Raw genomic sequence first — 19688 nt, 5'->3', positions numbered from 1 at the left:
ATTTTGGAATGATCAAAAAAAAAGTCTCGAAGAGGGCTGTGTTGGAAGAAGTTGAACAAAAGCTTGCTGCTACTGTCGAAAAAGCAGATGATGGGAGTTTAGATGATTATTTGGATCTCTTTGGTGATTTTAATGAAGGATTGGACGATAATTTAATTGGAAAACGAAAAAGTTTTTTTATTTTTGATGCTGATTATTATTTGAAGCGTGTGATGGTAATGGAGGCTGAGATTGTGGATATTATCAGAAGAAGAATGGTGCCAGATGCTAAACGTTCTATATCTAGATTTGTTAACACCTACAATACAATTAGTTGTGATGAAATAGAATGGAAAGCTTTATGTATGAAAATGGATTTATCATTTCACGGAAGTAAAAGCAAAGACAATTATCGGATTTTTGATAGAGGACTTGAGGCTGGAAGTAGCAGAAAAGCTGATAGAACTACTTTAGAATGGATTAATGATGCTCCAAATTCCTTTCTTCCTATTCTTGAGGATAATAGATATTGGTGGTTGTATAAATGGGAACATAAAAAGAAGAAGTGGAGGTCAATGGTAGTGAATTTAAAATTGGTTTATTTGCAAGAAACTCACAAGATCAGAATAGAGTTTGATTATATTGTGTTTGAATTGCAATTAGTTAATGAACAGTTAGCTAAAGGAAAGAAAGTTTGGAAAGAACGTTTATGATCAACTTTTATATGATGATCTAAAAATAAAACCTACCGGCATGTTTTATTAATAGATTTAAATGTTTTAAAAAAAAATGAGAATACAAGGTCCACCAATAACAAAATCCATAAACCTAAAAATCCACGAAGGAGCAAAATTTATTAGAATCCATGTTGATCACATTATACATTCATATAATATAAAAGAGTTTGTTAATATGGAATGTATTGATTTAACAAATGATAATTTTATTTATGGTGAACATTTTTTGTTTCCTCCTACTACGATAGAGGAGAAGATGTTTGGTAAAAGAAAGGTTGAACAAGATGATGATGATAATAATGATGATGATGATAAGAATAATGGTGATGATAATAGTGATAATAAGAAACGGGTTTGTTTTAATTTTAAATATAATATAATTTAACAACATCAAAGCGACACAAAAAACTAAAAACAACAGAACCTACGAATAATGCTACATCAAATACTTTAACAACAACAACAACAGATTCAACAATTAAATTAACAACAACAATAGACCCAACAAACACTACATCAAATAATTTAATAACAACCACACCAACAATAGAACATACTAATTTAACAACAACAAAAAAACGGGTTTGTTTTATTAATTATATTTCATTAACATAATTTAGAGAATAATAAGACATTCAAAACCAATAGAACCTACAAAAAGTACAACAATACAATCTACAAATACTATAAATAATTCAACAACAATAGAACCTACAAATAATTTAATAAGTACTCCAATAACAAACACTACATCAAATAATTTAACAACAACTACTAAATCTACAAATACAATAATAGAACCTACAAACACTATAAATATTAATAATTTAACAAGTACAACAACAGATTCAATAATTACATCAATTACAACAATAGAACCTACAAATACAACATCAAATAATTTAATAACAACAACAATAGAACCTACAAACACTACTACAACAACAATAGAATCTGCAATTAATTTAACGATACCAATCAGTACTATTAATAATTCTACAATTGAATCTTCCAACAATATTCAACAATCTGGAAATACTATTATTACTTCATCAATTACTCCAAATAATAACATAGTACTAGATAAAATAGATAAAATAATTCAAGAATTAATTATTCAACAAGTTAATCATGATAATTTATTAATTAATATTAAAAATGTAATTAATAATAATCATACTAAACACCTAATTAAAAATTTTGATGTGAATAATAATAAGATCATTATATCATTATTAAAAAGTACAAGGGAAAGTAATATTATTAATATATTTCTCCAAATAAAACAATAAAGAATTTCGTTGATAAACCAATGGGTAGAAGCTCACTCAACATATTCTTCATCCAAAGGATGAGGTATGTTGCTCGGAAATGCTGCCTTTTAGGTCATTGACTTTATTCAGCATTGTCCCGAGTTAATAAAGTTGTTTACAAAATCGAGATTGAAGTAGAACAACTCCCCTATAAAAAACCTGCATTGCAGGAAAAATCGGTAAAAACTCCAATCCATTAAAGTTCTCTATTTTAACTAGTGAATTGCTTGAAAAAAAATGCCTGGTAATTTCTATCAGAAATATTTTTTGAAAAAATAAATCTGGCTTACTTTACGAGCATATTTCGAATTATTCAAATGATGTTAGTTAGAAATAAAAATTATTGTATCACAAGGTAATACTAATCCTGCATCCTTAGAAGGATCACTTACCAAGATCAAACTAAAAGACAAATAGGAAAAAACACTCAAGGAGTGAAGGACTATTTGAAAGAATTCAAGGAATTCTTGATGAAATTAAGGGAATGGGTGGGTGGGTCAGCAATGATTTTGCTTGGTGTGTTTACCATGTTTCTTAATTTTTTTGAGCATAAAAATTATTTATCAACTCAATTTTATTGTTTACAATTTGTCGAAATACTAACGTTGCATCGTTCCTCGCAACTAGCCATATTTCTCCAAATAAAACAATAAAGAATTTCGTTGATAAACCAATGGGTTAGTCCAGAGAAAATAGAGTGTTAGTGAAATTCTTGCCAGCTAGGCCTTCAGATCTAAGGTAAGGAAATAAACTTTTTTCCTTTTTATGTCTTGCACCGACCATTAGATCAGTTGTAGACATACCCTTTCTGAGTCCTTCTGTGATAGCACCTATTCTAAGGCTGTGACCTGAGACTGTTACGCCTTGATCTACTATACCCACTGCATTCTTTAGTATCTTTGAAATACCATCTGAATCAAAGAATTTGTCGTTTTCGAAGGAAAATAATGGGGACTCAGCATCTTTGAAATTCCTAACCAAATCCATGTATGATTTTAGTATTGAAATTGGGCAAAGATTAGGATCTTTAGTATTCCTTTCGATAGTAATTGGTTTTTCAATAAGGAAGAAGTCAGTTTTATGACCACTGAGATCAATCTTGATTCTTCCTTTTTTAAGCATCTTGATATATGACCATTTTAGTCGCGCAACCTCACCAGGTCTTGCAAATAGCCTAAAACCAATTACTAGAATAGCAGAAGTAAGACGGAAAGTGAAATTATCCACTTTGTCTTTGCACTTCAAATAATCAGTCAAATGTTTGATTGTTATCGGATCTCTTTGAAGAGAAACTTTATCCGAAAGTGAATAAAGCTTAAGGACACCTTTTTTAACTTTAGGGTAAGAGACAGAAATATTAATTGTTCTGCCATCAAGGTTAGCAAAGAATTGAATAGCTGCTTGCACAGTATTTGCTTTGTAACCTTGAACATTAACCAGAAGGTAAGAGATGTAATATTCAATAGCTAAAGGATTATCAATGGTAAGATCGAACACATTGATAAACCAAAGAAAACCACCATAAATCCTGTTGTAGGTTCTGAAGGTTTTTTCACCTATTGAAGAGAGAATACTGATTTCTCTCATTGTTTGAATAACTTGCCATGCACTTGAACAACCAGGAAATTCGAATTCTCGAACTTGTCTTGCAACTCTGATAAGGGCGTTATTATAAGCATCTTTCTCGAAACAGTTATCATTCTTTCTGATATCTTTAGCAAGACTGGAAACCATATCGAAGAGGGCCAATCTGGAACCACAAATGTCGCTTTGGCTCCTGACTTGATGCAGTGAACTAGAGCTTGAGATATCAGACCCAGAGGAGGAGCACAATAGCTCATCAGATTTTGTTCCCATGGGTTCAGAAATGTGTCGTTCTCTATCCATGAATTGAATTGAATTGTTGTGGTTGATTCCAATGTTGCGAATCTGTCCACGTGGTGTTCTCCAAATTCTGTCTGAACTAGATTCAATAGTTCTTGAGAGGATTTCCATTCTGTTAGACGACTCAGTCTGTCCGCCAAAATGTTTTCCTTTGAGGGAATATAAATCACTTTGGAAATCCACCATTTTCTTCTCATTAGAATTTTGTAGAGATCTCTGGCTATTTGTGAGAGTTCTTCGATGACTCCGTAACCTCTCCTTATATAAGATATTGCTGTTACATTGTCGCCTCTTATCTCGAATGCCTGACCAGGACCATAAAGGTTTAATTGATCTGCTTGTGTGAAGAAAATGAGGAGTGTTTTTAACTCTTTGACATTGATGTGCTCTGAGGAATTGAATCTTCCAATTGTAATGGTTGATTCTGCGTGAATTCCATAACCTGTTGGGCAAGCATCTGAATTCACTCGAATCGGGTTCATTGAGTTCAGTTCGAATGGAACTCCACTGTTTTCCTGAATCAGAGTTTTCAATATCTTGAGGTCTTTGGTTGCACCTCTGAATATTCTCATCGATGCGTGCCAGGATTTGTCGTTTACTACTTTCACCATATCCTTTCGAAGACGAGCCAGAAATGGTGCAAAATAATGGTTTGATAGGGTTAGAAATTCCATCTTCCCAAGAAACTGAGCCACTTTCTTGCAAGCTACATATCTGTTCAGTTGGTTCGCTGACAAGAAGTCTTGGATCAGTTTTATCGCAGTGGCTTGTTTGTTGAGTGGAATTTTTACCAAACCTGATATTAAATCCAATTCCAGACCCAGAAATTCTATGCATTGACAAGGTGTCAACACACTTTTCTCCTTCTGTATAATCCATCCTAATGTTTCTAGGTCTTTCAAGATTATGTCTGTGTGTTGTTGGGTAGTTTCCTTGTGGTTGCTTAGAATCAATATATCGTCGATGTAAATGAATACCAAGATGCCCTGCTTTCTCCACTTGGTCATTAGTTCCTTCATTATCTTGGTGAAGTTTCTGGGAGCTTGACTTAGACCAAATGGAAGGCATTTGAATTGGTATACAAGGCTCTTGTACTTGAATCCCAGAAGGTGTCGATGACTCTCTCTGATGGGAACATGAAAATAGCCTTTCTTCAGGTCTATCTTTGTTGCCCACATTCCTTTCTGAACAAACTTCAAACATTTTTGAATGTTGTCCATCTTGAACGAAGTATCCTTGATCCCCAAGTTTACTTTCCTGAGATCCAGAATAAAACGAAACTGATCTGAGCCCTTCTTGGGGACAATGTTTATTGGATTGAGTACCGTAGATTTGTTTCCAAGTTCGATGACATTGGAACTCAACATCTCTTGGATTTCTTGATCCATCCAAGAGGTCTCCTTTGGAGAGAAATTCTTCCTTTGCTTGAATTCTTTCCAAAGGGTGGGATTTGAGTAGATTGGAACTCCATTCCGAATCCAATCCACTATGAATGGGTTGAAGTTGTAACTCTCCCACTGAGTTACAAACTTGCCAAGACGACAACCCACCAAGTCAGAGGTCCTTGCTGAAGGATCCTCCACTGTTGTTGTTGTTGTACTTTGGTTTTGAGTCTCCTGATTTTTGAAAATTGGAGTTACTCTTGTAAGACTTAGAGTAGCTGTTGTGTTGAGAAGTGTAGGGTTTGTTCAACTTCTCTTTCATTTTGTTGGGTTTTTGAATCTTTCCAACAAAAGCAGTCTTGATAACAGCTTTCTCTCTCTTCTTACTACGTGCTTTTTCGGTTATGTCAGCGAACGTATTGCTCTGTACGAATGGTTGAATGAAATTGGTGGCAACCTCAAAATTACTATCAAACAAACCTTCTTCCAAGAAAATTTTCTCGACCTCACAGAGAAGATAAACTAATTCTGTGATTTCAATGATGTTAGCAACGTTCATTGGGTGACTTAAAGCGAAATGGAGTAGTCTAGATTTCAAATGCAACATTTCCATCATCTTTTGCAAGCCCTTTGATTGGATTTCTTGCAAACGGGGATAAGTACGATGATTATGAATAACGGATTCAAATCTAGCCATTAATGATTGAACTCTATTCAAAAGAGCATCATTGGTTTGATAACGACGAAGAGTTTTGGCTGAAACAAAACTTAAGACATCTCCATCGGCTAATCTGTCGCCAACTTCGTAGTGTCTTCTAATCTCCTTGATTGTTGACATACCCCAATGTTTACCAGTGGAATCTTCAGCAGAATCCTCATCAGAGTTGTCATCAAGTTGATCAGCTTCTTGAAGGATGGGTGGAACTGCTTCAAGATGTTTAATTCTCTCACCCAATAAAGTGATGGCGTGAAGAATAGCATCTAGGTTCTTTTCAGAACCACCTTGGTTGTTATCCAAGGGTTTAGTTTGCGATGAAACTGGGTTATTTCCAGAACCACTTTGATTATTATCTAAAGGTTTAGTCTGTGATGACACTGAACTACCTTCATCAATTGCTGGGATATCCAGACTTGTAAGTTGAAACGCTGTCAGCTGACTTACTAGCAGAAATAATTTTTCTGATAGCAGTCACTGTTTTGCCAGGGGTGTCAGCAATGATTTTGCTTGGTGTGTTTACCATGTTTCTTAATTTTTTTGAGCATAAAAATTATTTATCAACTCAATTTTATTGTTTACAATTTGTCGAAATACTAACGTTGCATCGTTCCTCGCAACTAGCCATTAATATTGAAAATATTTATGTTTATGAATTTTTTAAATATCATAATTTAATAGACAACAAAAACCATGATAATCAAGTGATTAATGCAAATGTTCAACTACAAAATGTAATGGTACAGAACAATTATTTAGTACATGCGATTTTTAAAAAAACTAGTGGTTGTTTTTTTAAAAATCGAGCATATCAATTTAGAATTTCATCTTTCTTGGTTTGTAAATTTTATTTTAAGCTAAGAATGGTTAAATTAAGGCAGCTACTGTTTGAAGTTTCAATTTCGATTTGATCAGAAAATGAGAAACCAAAACTTGCATCCATCAATTTACCAGTCAAATATTCAATTTATAGAAGGGTGATCAACCTAATCAATTTCTTCAAACAAAACCTGAACCAACAAGATTCTGTCTTCGTTGCCTTCACTGTTCATACAACTGTATGCACAGTCATATTCCTGGCAGGCTTCCCGTCCAATGAAACTAAAAAGAATATCCAAAAATAATGTTACTAAATTGTTATAACTTAATTACTAAAAGTTTGTATTGAGTTGGTCGTGAGAATCGATTGATCAAGGATAACTTTTTACAGAGCTTAATAGGTTAACCACCTTAAGTATTACTAAGTTGCATTAAGTTATGCAAAAGAAGTTCCATATTCTTTATATTCATAGCGATAATGAATTGAATGGCTACGGCCATATCACGATGAATGCACCTCATCCCGTCCGATTTGAGAAGTTAAGCATCGTCGAGCCACATCAGTACTGAGGTTGGAGACAACTTGGGAACCTGTGGTGCTGTAGTCTTTTGCTCTAATTAGGTTTGGAATATCAAACAAGTTCCTAAACTGCGTATTTAATCTACTATTTATTACTTTTACATTAGAGAACAATCCCAATTATCATTCTTATTAAAAGTGAAATAGGTGGATTGCAATTGAATGAACCAAAATGGAGTAAATATGTGATTGTCATCAGATTCCACAAATACTGAAAATCCAAGTTCGAATGCCTTCCTCACAGCATCGTTCAAACTAACTTTCTTTTCTTCAAGAGGATCTAGTGAGAAATCTGTAGTACTGAGTCCAACAATTATTCCAAGAGTATCTCTAATAATTGAAACCCAATCTCCTACTGTTTGAAATGACGTTTCATAATTCATTGAAAAACATGGAAGAATATACATGCTCTTATCATATTTTTTGTATCTTTGGATAACATCTTGTTTCGAATAGAACCTTTCAGATCCATCTGGTATCCAAATTTGCTGTTGCCATTCTATCTCGTTTGGAATTGTAAATTTTTTGTAAAAGGATTCAAATCCATATCGCAAACTATATGACTTTTTTCCAAACCGAACAAATTCACAAAAGTAGCACGTTCCAACTCCAGCCTCTCCCACCACACAATAAGCAATTGTTGATGGATTTTTCTGTTGTGGAAATTTAAATTCAGTAAAGACAGATCGATAGAAATTCAACAATTTCAATTCTGAACTATTCAAAATGTCTGAAATTACATTGAGATCTCCGTTCTCAGGATCCTGATTTCCTAATTTTAAGGATAATTTTAACAAGTATAATCGGATGAAATATTTTACATTCCCATATATTGGAACATCATGATTAATCTTTTCAATATTTTCAAAATCATCATGACAATTAAATGAAATTTTCAACTCAGAACAACAACCAGCTGTAAATTGGGAAATTCTATCAAAAGTAACAATACACAATTTTTTAATTAAATTGTGAAGGCTATGATTGATTGTGAGGAGGGAAGCTAAAACATCAATCGGTTGCAAAAATGGAATAATTTCAGCCCAACAATCTTGATGCATTTTTTTTGTAAAGTTTAATTATTCAATATTGAATCGGTTGTCTATAATTCTCTTCAGTATTAACTAATTGTAAAGTCTTTTTTATCATGTTCAACAACATTCGTTTATTTTCCCAATATGTTAAACCTTCGAATATCTTTATTAGAGATTTAGGTGAAGAGAATATTTCAACTGTTTTGGCTGGTTTTGGTTTTTCAATTAGTTATTAGAATGATAGAAAAGGATCCAGATGTTAGACCACAAACAATCGATCTCCTCAATGATCCTTACTTTGCAGATTTGAAACTTTCCAAATAAATATTTAAATTAAGAAGTATTTTGGTTGACCAAATATTACATCAATTCACATCTTGAACTTCCACCTGTTTCGTTGGATACAATTGAGTAAATTTCTTTTTCTGAAGAAATAATTTTTTGCAAAATTGTTCCTGTATGCCAATTTTGGTAAATTTTGTTAGTAGTTGTTCTACTTTTGGACGAAACCAAAGTTAAATATCTATTGATAACTTCTTTAACAATCTCATCAATTCCATCTCCATTTTCAGCACTCCTATGAACAATTCCACAATTAAGCATGTCTTGTTGTGCCATTATTCTCCTAATAAACTGTTCTTTCGTTCTTGTTTCGAATTGAGAATAAGAAGATTCGTCTAATGAATCACTTTTTGAGAATGCAATCACACATGGAGCATCATCAAAATCTCTAATTCTCAACACTTGACGTATTATAGAACTTAAATGAGCTAAACTATCCTCAAGTGCATCATCCGACTCATGAATCGATGGGAAGACAATTATGGAAACTTCACAGTTTCGAATTATTTTATCTAACTTTAAATTAATCTCAATAATTCTCAAATAAACTTACCACGATCATTGAGATACATAAATTCAATGTCAAAATTTTGATTATTGTCATCGTTCGTGTATCTTTTAGTTAACTTTTCTTCTCCAGCATTTTCTCCAATAACACATGCTTTGAATCTATACGAATCTTGATTATTCTTTTGAATGTTTCCAATAGGATAACAAGCATCATTAAATTTAATTTCCACCATTCTTTTCAATAATCCATAACATCGTTTAGATTTCCATCTCATCTTTTCCCTTTCACTTTCGATCACTTGTTTCGTATAGTAAAATTCTCTTTGCATCACAAGCAACCAAAATTCGTTTAATTTCTTTCCAATAGGTAAATAATCTTTTAGAAAATATGAACAAACAGATTGCAAACTCAAGACAATTTGTTTCATTCTCTCAAGTGGAATAGAAATTGGCCGATAGAAACACGAATCATTCGAAAGTAATTCTTTCCAATTTTCTGATGTAGATTCATAGATTAGGAAGGAAATAATTAATTGTAGGATTTCCGTGGGTAAATTTAACAGAGAATGTTCTTTCATTTTTTTTAAAGTTTTTTTCTAAAATATTCCAATAATAGTATTGTAAACTAATTTACAATCTTAATTCTTCTTAACATTTGGAGAAGAAAACAAGTCAGCCTTGCTAATATTATTACAACCACAAAAAATCAATGACATTTTGCTGGTTTCCTCTCCAAAAACAAACAATGAACTAAATTCATTCTTTGGCATTGCCAAAATGAAATGTTTCAACTCGAATGGAAACTCCACACTATATTCCTCTCTTCTCTGTCTCACTTTCAATTCTGATTCGTTCAAATGGAAGAGCAATATATCACTCGATTCTACATACACAAGTCTCTTTGAAACCAGTTTTGAAATTCTGCCTCCATAAATAATTAAAGTATCACATTCTGAATTATTCGGAATGGAGCGATTGAATTTACACGCCCATTCATTGGGAAGTAGTGCAATTCCTGAATTGGTTCTACCATTTGCTTTAGATTTTGATGGACTATCTTCCAAAAGATGGAAAGCAGTGAGCCATTGTTTTGTTTCAAGATTGTAAAGAGTGATATTACTAGATACTGAACATGATGAGATATAACCTCCAAATATTACAATGAACTTGTTTTTCCACATTAGAGATGAATGAGAATAGAGAGCTACTGTTTCAACATTTGTTAAAAGTGACCATTCAATTGTTTTCACATTGAATTGTGAAATGTCATCTCTATATAATTCTGCATCTTTTCTAATATTCAGTCCTCCAATCATATAGACACATTCTCTTTCCTCATCTGCAATTATTGAACAGGCCATTCTCACAGTCAACTCATTAGAATGACATAATTGTTCCAACGAGCTGCCACTGCCAATATTTTGCAATTTAAATATTCTTTCCACATATTTCACTTCCTCTCCGTTAACTTTCTTAATGACTGTCATCAAATAAATTGATCCAGTTGTTGGAAATGATGCAACTTCCAACCAGCCAATTGATGTCTTGACATTTGCAGCACAATCTTCATCAGTTACCAATTTCACACTCTCGATCAATTCACAATTTTTCATACCACCAGATTGCAATGGACAAGTTCTATAGATTTTAACACAATCCGAAGCATAGGTATTCTCTACAAAGAAAGTCAACAATGAATCTGAAATCCATTTAACATGTCTCACGATGGTTACATTCAAATTGAATGCGAATGATGAATCTTGTGTGAGCGTGTTGGCTACAGTTGTGAAATTGTGGAATGGTTGCAGAGACATTCGTTTGCTGTATTTTTTTTTCGTTTGTTGTTTGATAAAACTCAAGGAAGAAATCAACCTTAATGAATATACATTTCTAATGTGTGTTACATAGGGTAAATAATATATTAATCACTTGATAAATTTAATATTAATTTGAAGGAAATATTATTTAGATAAATAATAATTAATTGAATATTGTTCAATCTATTCCAAGTCTACTCATCAACTACATTTCCCTAATTGTACTTGTAGATCATCATCCAACAATAGCCTTTCTTTCTTTTTTCATCATCGGAAGACTCTTTTAAAAACCTTCTCATCATCCCTAACACCAAATTCTCCTCTTCTTCATCATCATAGGGTAACAATGATGGATTACAATAATCTTGAAATTGTTCTTGCCAGCAACAAACTCTGCCCACGTAATCGCAAAAATGCCAGCTAACATTTATTCAGCACAAGGAAAACAAAATCTTTTCAAGCCAGCAGAGAATAAAAAAAAGAGAGAAAACCTCACGTGGAGCAAGCTTCTTTTGGATTTTTTTGATTACCATTAACAGCATCATCAACAAGATATTAACAATAATATATTGTGGATTAATTTGTTCTCCCTCACATCATTATACTCTATAGTAATATTCTTAATTTATTGAAAATGCTGCTCTATTTGATCATTCCTTTGGTTTTGGTTGCTGCTGCTTTCCTCTTCTTTAATACTAAAAGTGGTTCCGGAACTGCTAGTGTCAACAAGAGTGAATTGTTGAAGCCAACCACTGCTGGTAAGAAGAAGAAGAATAAGTCAGAAAAGAAGGCTACTGTTACTGCTGCTTCCTCTGCCTCAGAAAATGAAGATGCTTCTGAACTTGATTCCATTGATGTTGCTGAACTCTATGGATTGAACAAGAAGAAGGAAGTTGTTGTTGAACAAACTGAATCAAAGAAGAAGGCTACTACTTCCAAGAAGGCCACTACTGAACAAAAGTCATCCAAGAAGCAAAAGGAAGAAGATCCAACCTTCCAAGTTGTCAAGAGACCTGAATCAACTGGTCGTAAGAAGGATGAAAAGAAGGCTGAACCAAAGGTTGAACAAAAGAAACAAAAGAAGGATGAAAACAAGTCCATCTTTAAAAAGTTTGTTGATACCAAGAAGGATGAATCCGATGAAGAACAAGAAACCAAGAAGAAGGTTGAAGCTAAACAAGCCGACAGTAACAGTGAAGGATCTGATTCCGAACAAGAAGTAGCAACTGCTCAACCAACAGTTAATAAGGAAAAGAGACGTACTGTTGTCAGAGATCCATATGCTAATGAAGATGATTTCTGGAATTCAAACACTAAGGAAGTACCTGTTGAAGTTGTTGAAACTAAACCAAAGAAGGGTACTGAAAAGTCAGCCTCAACTGCCAAGGTTTTCGTTAGTACAACAACATCTTCAAGCAGTTCTGCAACTTGGAATCAAAAGGAAGAAGGAAAGTCAGCTGATGAATCCAGTTTCCCAAAGGTTGGTGCCAAGAAGATCAAGACCAAATAATTTATAATCGACAATTATTTCTGTATGTATTTTAAAATAAAAAACCAAAAAAAATTATGTAAAATCAAAGGAATAATTCAACAACAATTATGCCATTTTAAAAATAGGCCGCCAAAATCTAGATCCAATAATGAATCATACACCAACTGTAAAAACTTTCCCGCCAATCTCAAACAAAAAACATTTTTTAAAAAAAAATATGAATAGAAGTCAGTCGAGTGGAAGTTTGAGAAGAAGTATTACTGCTTTGCCTTCAGGAGCTGTGCCAAGTGGCAACAGAAGTCAAAGTACAAATAATCTGGCTCAGGATGAAAACGAAGAATACCATGAAGAACTCACAGTTGCCGAGGCTGAATATGATGATTCACCAAAGGAAAACATTACCGTTGTTATTCGTGTTAGACCATTCCTTCCAAGAGAATTAAAGGGATGTCAAGATAGAGGTGAACCTCTTATCAGTACAATTAGGATTAGTGATTCAAGGAAGAGCATGGTGATTTCGGATTCACCTGATGCAAACTACTCTGTAGGACATTCATTTACATTTGATCATATCTATGGCGAGGATAGTAGACAAGACGAAATTTATGAAAATCATGCCAGAGGAGCTGTATTATCAGTACTTAAAGGATACAATGTAAGTTGTTAAGGGATTGATTTTATCTTACTTTCAATCAGGCAACCTTATTTGCATACGGTCAAACTGGTACAGGCAAGACCTATACTATGGAAGGGTTCGAAAATAAGAGGGAATTAAGAGGTGTTATTCCAAGAGCAACAGAGGACATTTTTGAATGTAAGTTTTATTGATTCCGATATTCTTAAATAGAATCAGATATTGAAACAAAAGGATCTTCAAATGTTAATTTTTTAATCAGAGCATCTTACTTACAAATTTATAAGGAAGTAATTTATGATCTGTTGGATCCAACAAAAACAAATTTAACAATAAGAGAATATAAAAAGAAAGGAACCTGCGTTGAAGGGTTGACTGAAGAAGTTGTAAGAACACCTAAAGAAATTTATCAATTGATTGACAAAGGAAGAAAGGGAAGAGCTAAAGCCCCTACAAAACTCAACGAAGGAAGTAGTAGATCTCACGCAGTGTTTATCATTGTTGCAGAACATTTGGAAAGAACAATTTCAAATGAGGAAGATATCGATTGTGCCAATGCAGACGCCATCACTGGAAAAGAGGTTGTGCAGGAAGTTAAAGAATCTTATCGTATTGGTAAGCTTAATCTTGTTGACTTGGCTGGAAGTGAAAGAGTGTCAGTAAGTGGTGCCTCTGGAGAACTTTTAGAAGAAACTAAAAAGATCAACTTGTCTCTGACTTGTTTGGGTATGGTTATTTCCGCTCTCACAAAGAAAGACAACTATGTTCCATACAGAAACTCAAAGCTTACAAGTTTATTGGCTGACAGTTTGGGAGGTAATTGCAGGACTACCATGTTGGCCATGGTTTCTCCGGCTATGGAATTCCACGGTGAATCTCTCTCCACTCTCCACTTTGCCAAGAGAGCTAAATGTATCAAGAATATTGTAACTGTCAATGAGGATTTAGATCAAAGGGCTTTGCTTAGAAAATACGAAAAAGAATTGAAGAAGCTCAGAATAGAGCTCTCAAAGAAGAGTAAAACTGTTGTTGGAAAACAAAGAATTTTAGAATTAGAAGAACAAAGAAGAAGAGCAGAAGAAGATAAATTGGCAGCCATTGAAGCATTGGAATCCAGATCAAGAGAGTTCCTTCACGAAAAGACTTTGAAGAGAAAATTGGAAGAAAAGATTGCTCACTTACAATCCCAATTACTAGTTGGTGGTGAGAAAATTGAAGAAACCCCAGCTTTTAGAAAGTTGATTAAACAAGAATATGAACGAGTTCACAAACAATATGAGAAAAAATTACAAGAATTGGAGAGAGAAAGGCAATCCATAGAGGAAGATAAGGCACAAGTTGACAGATATAAGCAACTATTGTTAAAACAACGAGATATCATGATTGCATTAACAGCTAGATTAAACGAAAGAGATGAAACAATCCTTTCCCTTCAAGAGGAATTGGATGCCTATGATCACCATCAAAAAATGTTGGAAGATGCTCTTGACAGAAAGACAGCTGCTCTCATTCATTTACAAAGAGTTTCTGATGCGGGGCTAGGAACTAAGGAGAAGGAAAAACAAGCCCTTCGTAAGATTATTGAAGTTAAAATGATTCCTTACATGAATTCGATCTATAAGAGTCTTGGAGTGTTTGAAACACAAGATATGGAAGAGCAAGCCAAGCAAGTTAAGAAACAAGTTGCTACCGTAACTCAATTAATGAAACAAACAGCTAATGCCCTTTCACTGTCTCAATCCTCTGAAGAACGCCAAGATGGAGAAAACTCATCTTTTGAACAGCAACAAGGTTATTAAGTTAACAATTTTGCCTGTACTATTACTGTAAACTTTTGATTCGTATTCAAATAAATACATGAGAATTTTCCACACCACTTATCAATCAAATTCATCATGTTCGGAATTCATTGTTTTTTAATTCTATCAAAATGTAATCAATCGATTTTTACCATCTCTTCACTTTGGGGTGCTTCATGATCATTTTGTCTCAATTTAAATTATTATTGATTGTTTTTCTTTAGAATTTTCTTGGCAAGCTTTTTACTGTGCTTTTGGTTTGTAATATTTGAAAAAGTTGATTGGGTTCAGCGTTAATTCTTGCTTTGACTCAAAACAAGTGCCGACAAAAAAATATTGCAAATACACAACAAGAATTTTTCATCGTCGTCGTATTTGTTGCCTTTTAACCTTTTCATCATCATATTAAAAAGAGAATGAACAATAGACAGCAAGCAGCATCAACAACATCATCCAATACATCATCAAGCTTGGTCGATAATTTAAATAATTACCTCAAGAATGTTCGTAAAGCAAAGGGTTTGAAGGAACCTCGTAAATATGAAGATTATAACAAGGAAGCCAAAGAATTATTTGTATCGGATGTTGGAGAAGGATTCACTGTTCAATTAAACAAGAATATTAATCATTCAGCTCAACATGAGTTTTCCATGGGACACAGTATTTTCGTTGGAGGTAACGGAATGAGAGCTCCTGATTATAACACAACACTTTCATTTTCCAATAAGAAGACACAATTTTTCTCCCAAATTGGTTTCCCACACTTTCTTCACTATGTGTCGTTGAGACATAAATTCTTCAAGGAAATGCTTTACAGTGAAATTACTTATGTGAGTGCTAATAATGCTCTCTACATCAAGGGTGATTTTACCGACAAGGATTATATTATTGATGCTCAATATGATCTTGAAAAGGGTAAAATACAAGTTTCCTACATGCAAAGTGTTTTACCATTCCTTCAACTTGGTTGTTCTGGTTTCTTTAGAACCACTGATAGAGTTAGTGGATTGGGTTATTGTTGTCGTTATCAACCTTCAAAGCAAACTGTTATTACTGGTGAAGCTAAGGTGACTGGTGCTCTCTCTCAAATTAACACCTATAACTTGAAGGCTTCTTACTTCCAACAAGTTGCTATTGATACTTACTTGTGCACAGAAGCTACTTATGATATTTCCGAACGTGCTCTTAACTTTGTTTATGGTTTCCAACAAAATTTCCAAACTGCTAAGCTCCGTGTTACTGCCAATCAACAATTCGTCATTGCTGCCAGTTTCGATGTTGCTCCATCCATGGCAACAAATATTAACACTACAATTGAAGCTAATCCAGCTAAATCTGAATTCAAATTCGGTGTCACTGTCAACATGGCCTAAATAAAATTCAATCTAAACAATTTATTTAACAAAAAATCATTTTTTAATTGAACTAGGGAATTAAATTTTTAGAAAATTCACAATTTGTGTTACATAAATTAATATTTACATTTATTGTTGCATCGAAGCTTGCATGAGTTGTTGTAATGAGTTGCTATCTTCATTGCTCAATTTAGCAACAATAGCTTGGAATGAAGGAGAGGAGGAGAAGGAAACCATTGCTTTACCAAAGTAAACATTTTCGTCAAACTTGTCGAGTAAGGAATCAAAGATTTCCATTTCATCAATTTCTTCATCAGCTTGAACATCATATGATGAGCTGGTAAGAGTTTCAACAAGCTTTTGAAGATGAGGATTATGCTTCAAAGAGTCAACAGTCAATGTCATTTGCTTATCAGTTGTTGATCCACCATTGTTATATTCTTCTTCTTCACTATCATAATCATCCTCAAAATCGCCATCGTCTTCTTCCTTATCCTTTTCTTCGGCAAGCTTCTTCTTGAGTTCAGAAATTTCTTTCAAAAGTCTAATAGAGGCATTAACCAAATATTCAACATTAGCTTGAAGAGCTTGTGGAAGAGATGAAAAGTTTGGATATCCAATAATGTTAGAGAATGCAATAACTGCAATCTTCTTATCATAAACTCTCATGAATTTAGGTAAAGTTTGGAACCATTTGGAGAATAATTTAACAGTGAATTGTTTGGATTCGATAAAACTGAGAGCAAGCTCCATATTGTAAATGATGGCATCAGCAACAACTTCCAAAAGTAAAACAGTGAAAGCAGGTGATTCAGCCAAATCAATTTGACACATAACCATTTCAAGATACTTTGGAATTTCACTATCAATAGCACCTTTACAATTTTGCATCATGCTCGACAAAATCTTACAAGCGCCTTGAGCTTCCTTTTCAACAGTTTCAGCATCCTTACCCAAGTGTTTAGCACACAAGTGATAAACCATAGTGACATGATCTGGGTTTTGTAAGAATCTTTGAGGATTCTTGGAAATAAAGTTATCTAATGAAGCAACCAAATATCCAATAAAATCATAAGCCCATCCATTGAATGCTTCATAAATAGCAGGTAAGATTGACCAACAATTTTCAGAAACCATTCCATTTTCACAATAATAAGTCAAATATGTGAGCATATCCATGGCATTTTCAACAAAATCGTAACCATATTCTTGATTTTCCAAAATCTTCAAAATGAGTGGTAAAATGACAGGTTCCAATTGTCTATAAACACCTGGCTTGGAGGTGAAGGATTGCATGAGTGTGAGAATAGTTTGGATACAGTTTTCCATAAGAATATCAGATTCAGCATTGTCCAAATCGTTATCATCTTCATCCAAAAGTCTAATGTAGGTAGCACTCATTCTAGAACAGATAGAAACAGCGAATGGTTCCATTTCTTCAGCAAATGCTCCAACCAAAAGTTCAATACTTCTAACGACTGTTGAATGTTCCATTTCGTTCATAATGCTCATGTAGACATCCAAAAGTTGTGGAAGAATTGGTCTAATTTGTTGGATAGAATTCTCTAAATTCAACAAACAACTCAAAGTCAAACCAGCTTGAATTCTAACTGGAATTTGCTTATCTTGGAGACAGTTCAAGACGTGCTTCATACCGTCATTCATAGTAGATGGATTCTTGTATGAAATTTCGGAAAATCTACCAAGAGCCCAACAAGCTCTAGCTCTAAGGTATGGTTGTTGAGTGTTTGTGAATTCTGGGAAAACAAACATTAACAATAAATCTTCAATCTTATCCTTAGTCATAGCACTCTTTGAGAAGAGTTTTGACATGTTACCAATAGTATAGAGAACAGCGTCCTTGAGAGATGGATTAACGTGAGTACCATTTGCATAATTGGTCAAAACTTCAGTAATATATTGAAGATAGATACCGAATGAATCCTTTCTTCTGGTTGTCAAGAGAGTAGTGAGGGTACCCATGGCATTAATTCTAGTGTTCCACAAATCTTCAGAAAGATCATAACCAATTCTAATCCATTCTTGAGGATCAAATTCCCAGAGTTCCTTATCACCAGATGAGAAATAGAGATATGGGAAAATTGTTTCTACAATGAGAGCCTTCAAATTAGAAATAATAGTTGACTTGTATAAATCAGGATTTGAGATACAACCATCCAAGTATCTAAATACGAGTGTAATGATACGATATGGTACATATGATCCCTTAATATTATATTGAACTAATTGAAGGAAGATTTGTAAGAATTTTTGAGCATGTTGTGAAATGAAATATTCAGCAATTTTAGCTTCTTCAGCAGAAGTATTTGGTCTAACTTCCAAAGCAGAGAATGTTAAAAGTAATCTATAACCAAAGTGACCAATCCACTTTTTAACTTTCCAATGTGGATTTTCAACACTATCAATATTAAGAGGTGGAACTTGAATCTTGTATGATTCCAATAACATTTCCATAAGTTTGGTAAATCTATCTAATTTTCCTTCTTTAACTTCCAAAGTATAATATTGAGGAACACCATTTTGGAAAGCAGACCAAATAACCTTAACGATCAACTTTCTCATAACAGCAAATTCATCAGTATTTTGACTCAACAAGTATTGGAACAAACCAGTGACAATATCAAAGGTTCTAGAAACAATATCATTGACAACAATTCTATAATGATCTTCAAGGGCAGTCTTGTATCTCTTTAACAAAGAATCCAAAGCCAACAATGCAGCATAAACACATCTAACATCATTAGATTTTAACAAATTAACAATTTCATCAACCAAATTAACCCAATTAACTGGATAATCAGTACAAATCATTGTGTGTAAAACAACACACAATTGACTTTGAATAACAGTTGAGGACATTACCAAAGCCTTCAAGATATTTTCTCTCAAAAATTGTCTATCTTCAGCACTGATAGGAATTAACTTTTCAGTTGGTTCGCTATCTTCCTCTCCAAAGAAATTTCCTCTTTCGTCATAGTTTTTAGTAATAAAATTCTTCAAGAAAATTACACCTGCCTGTTGAATATAAAGTGCTTGTTGACTATTTTCTTGTTGTGATTGCAAAACTAATTGTAAAATTGAACTACAGAACCCATTAACATGTCTCAATTGAGAAAGAAAATTTTCAGCTTCTAATTGTTGAGCCCGATTGTTACTAAAGGTATTCAAAAGCACCGTCTTGATTTGTTCAAGAGTTGGCAAACCTTGTTGTTGCATCATTTTTTTTGAACGACGAATTTTCATTAAATTAATTAATTTGATAATAATATGTGAAT

At 33.5% G+C, this 19688-nt stretch overlaps 10 protein-coding genes across 10 annotated transcripts; 4 read left to right on the top strand and 6 right to left on the bottom strand.

Moving 5' to 3' along the window:
- Positions 1 to 8: 8 nt before the first annotated feature.
- NAEGRDRAFT_71381 (uncharacterized protein) lies at positions 9 to 692 on the top strand (the record flags this gene model as incomplete). Its single annotated transcript, XM_002673487.1, has 1 exon — positions 9 to 692. The coding sequence occupies one exon, from the start codon at positions 9 to 11 to the stop codon at positions 690 to 692; it is 684 nt and encodes a 227-aa protein (XP_002673533.1).
- A 2015-nt stretch (positions 693 to 2707) lies between these two features.
- NAEGRDRAFT_71380 (uncharacterized protein) lies at positions 2708 to 3616 on the bottom strand (the record flags this gene model as incomplete). The annotated part of the gene is made up of 1 exon (XM_002673411.1): positions 2708 to 3616. One exon carries the CDS (start codon positions 3614 to 3616, stop codon positions 2708 to 2710), a length of 909 nt encoding a protein of 302 aa, XP_002673457.1.
- A 1851-nt stretch (positions 3617 to 5467) lies between these two features.
- NAEGRDRAFT_71379 (uncharacterized protein) lies at positions 5468 to 6638 on the bottom strand (the record flags this gene model as incomplete). The annotated part of the gene is made up of 2 exons (XM_002673410.1): positions 5468 to 6456; positions 6593 to 6638. 2 exons carry the CDS (start codon positions 6636 to 6638, stop codon positions 5468 to 5470), a joined length of 1035 nt encoding a protein of 344 aa, XP_002673456.1.
- An 869-nt stretch (positions 6639 to 7507) lies between these two features.
- Positions 7508 to 8470, bottom strand: NAEGRDRAFT_71378 (uncharacterized protein; the record flags this gene model as incomplete). Its single annotated transcript, XM_002673409.1, has 1 exon — positions 7508 to 8470. One exon carries the CDS (start codon positions 8468 to 8470, stop codon positions 7508 to 7510), a length of 963 nt encoding a protein of 320 aa, XP_002673455.1.
- Positions 8471 to 8803: 333 nt separating this feature from the next.
- On the bottom strand, positions 8804 to 9723 carry NAEGRDRAFT_71377 (uncharacterized protein; the record flags this gene model as incomplete). Its single annotated transcript, XM_002673408.1, has 2 exons — positions 8804 to 9273; positions 9339 to 9723. 2 exons carry the CDS (start codon positions 9721 to 9723, stop codon positions 8804 to 8806), a joined length of 855 nt encoding a protein of 284 aa, XP_002673454.1.
- Positions 9724 to 9933: 210 nt separating this feature from the next.
- NAEGRDRAFT_71376 (uncharacterized protein) lies at positions 9934 to 11109 on the bottom strand (the record flags this gene model as incomplete). Its single annotated transcript, XM_002673407.1, has 1 exon — positions 9934 to 11109. The coding sequence occupies one exon, from the start codon at positions 11107 to 11109 to the stop codon at positions 9934 to 9936; it is 1176 nt and encodes a 391-aa protein (XP_002673453.1).
- A 637-nt stretch (positions 11110 to 11746) lies between these two features.
- Positions 11747 to 12622, top strand: NAEGRDRAFT_71375 (uncharacterized protein; the record flags this gene model as incomplete). Its single annotated transcript, XM_002673486.1, has 1 exon — positions 11747 to 12622. The coding sequence occupies one exon, from the start codon at positions 11747 to 11749 to the stop codon at positions 12620 to 12622; it is 876 nt and encodes a 291-aa protein (XP_002673532.1).
- A 199-nt stretch (positions 12623 to 12821) lies between these two features.
- Positions 12822 to 15037, top strand: NAEGRDRAFT_71374 (kinesin; the record flags this gene model as incomplete). Its single annotated transcript, XM_002673485.1, has 3 exons — positions 12822 to 13259; positions 13301 to 13382; positions 13452 to 15037. The coding sequence occupies 3 exons, from the start codon at positions 12822 to 12824 to the stop codon at positions 15035 to 15037; spliced, it is 2106 nt and encodes a 701-aa protein (XP_002673531.1).
- Positions 15038 to 15365: 328 nt separating this feature from the next.
- On the top strand, positions 15366 to 16433 carry NAEGRDRAFT_58963 (uncharacterized protein). The gene has a single exon (XM_002673484.1). The coding sequence runs from the start codon at positions 15454 to 15456 to the stop codon at positions 16408 to 16410; it is 957 nt and encodes a 318-aa protein (XP_002673530.1). The 5' UTR covers positions 15366 to 15453; the 3' UTR covers positions 16411 to 16433.
- An 88-nt stretch (positions 16434 to 16521) lies between these two features.
- NAEGRDRAFT_71372 (importin-7) lies at positions 16522 to 19632 on the bottom strand (the record flags this gene model as incomplete). The annotated part of the gene is made up of 1 exon (XM_002673406.1): positions 16522 to 19632. One exon carries the CDS (start codon positions 19630 to 19632, stop codon positions 16522 to 16524), a length of 3111 nt encoding a protein of 1036 aa, XP_002673452.1.
- Between the last annotated feature and the right edge of the window lie 56 nt (positions 19633 to 19688).

The sequence above is a fragment of the Naegleria gruberi genome (genome assembly GCF_000004985.1).
Source record: "Naegleria gruberi genomic scaffold NAEGRscaffold_46, whole genome shotgun sequence".
Lineage (NCBI taxonomy): Eukaryota > Heterolobosea > Eutetramitea > Acrasida > Naegleriidae > Naegleria > Naegleria gruberi.
This window is presented reverse-complemented; position numbering and strand designations above follow the sequence as displayed.

Bases quoted from the DNA above. Each gene is read 5' to 3' on its own strand.
- NAEGRDRAFT_58963 (XM_002673484.1), top strand. From the start codon at position 15,454: ATGAACAATAGACAGCAAGCAGCATCAACAACATCATCCAATACATCA.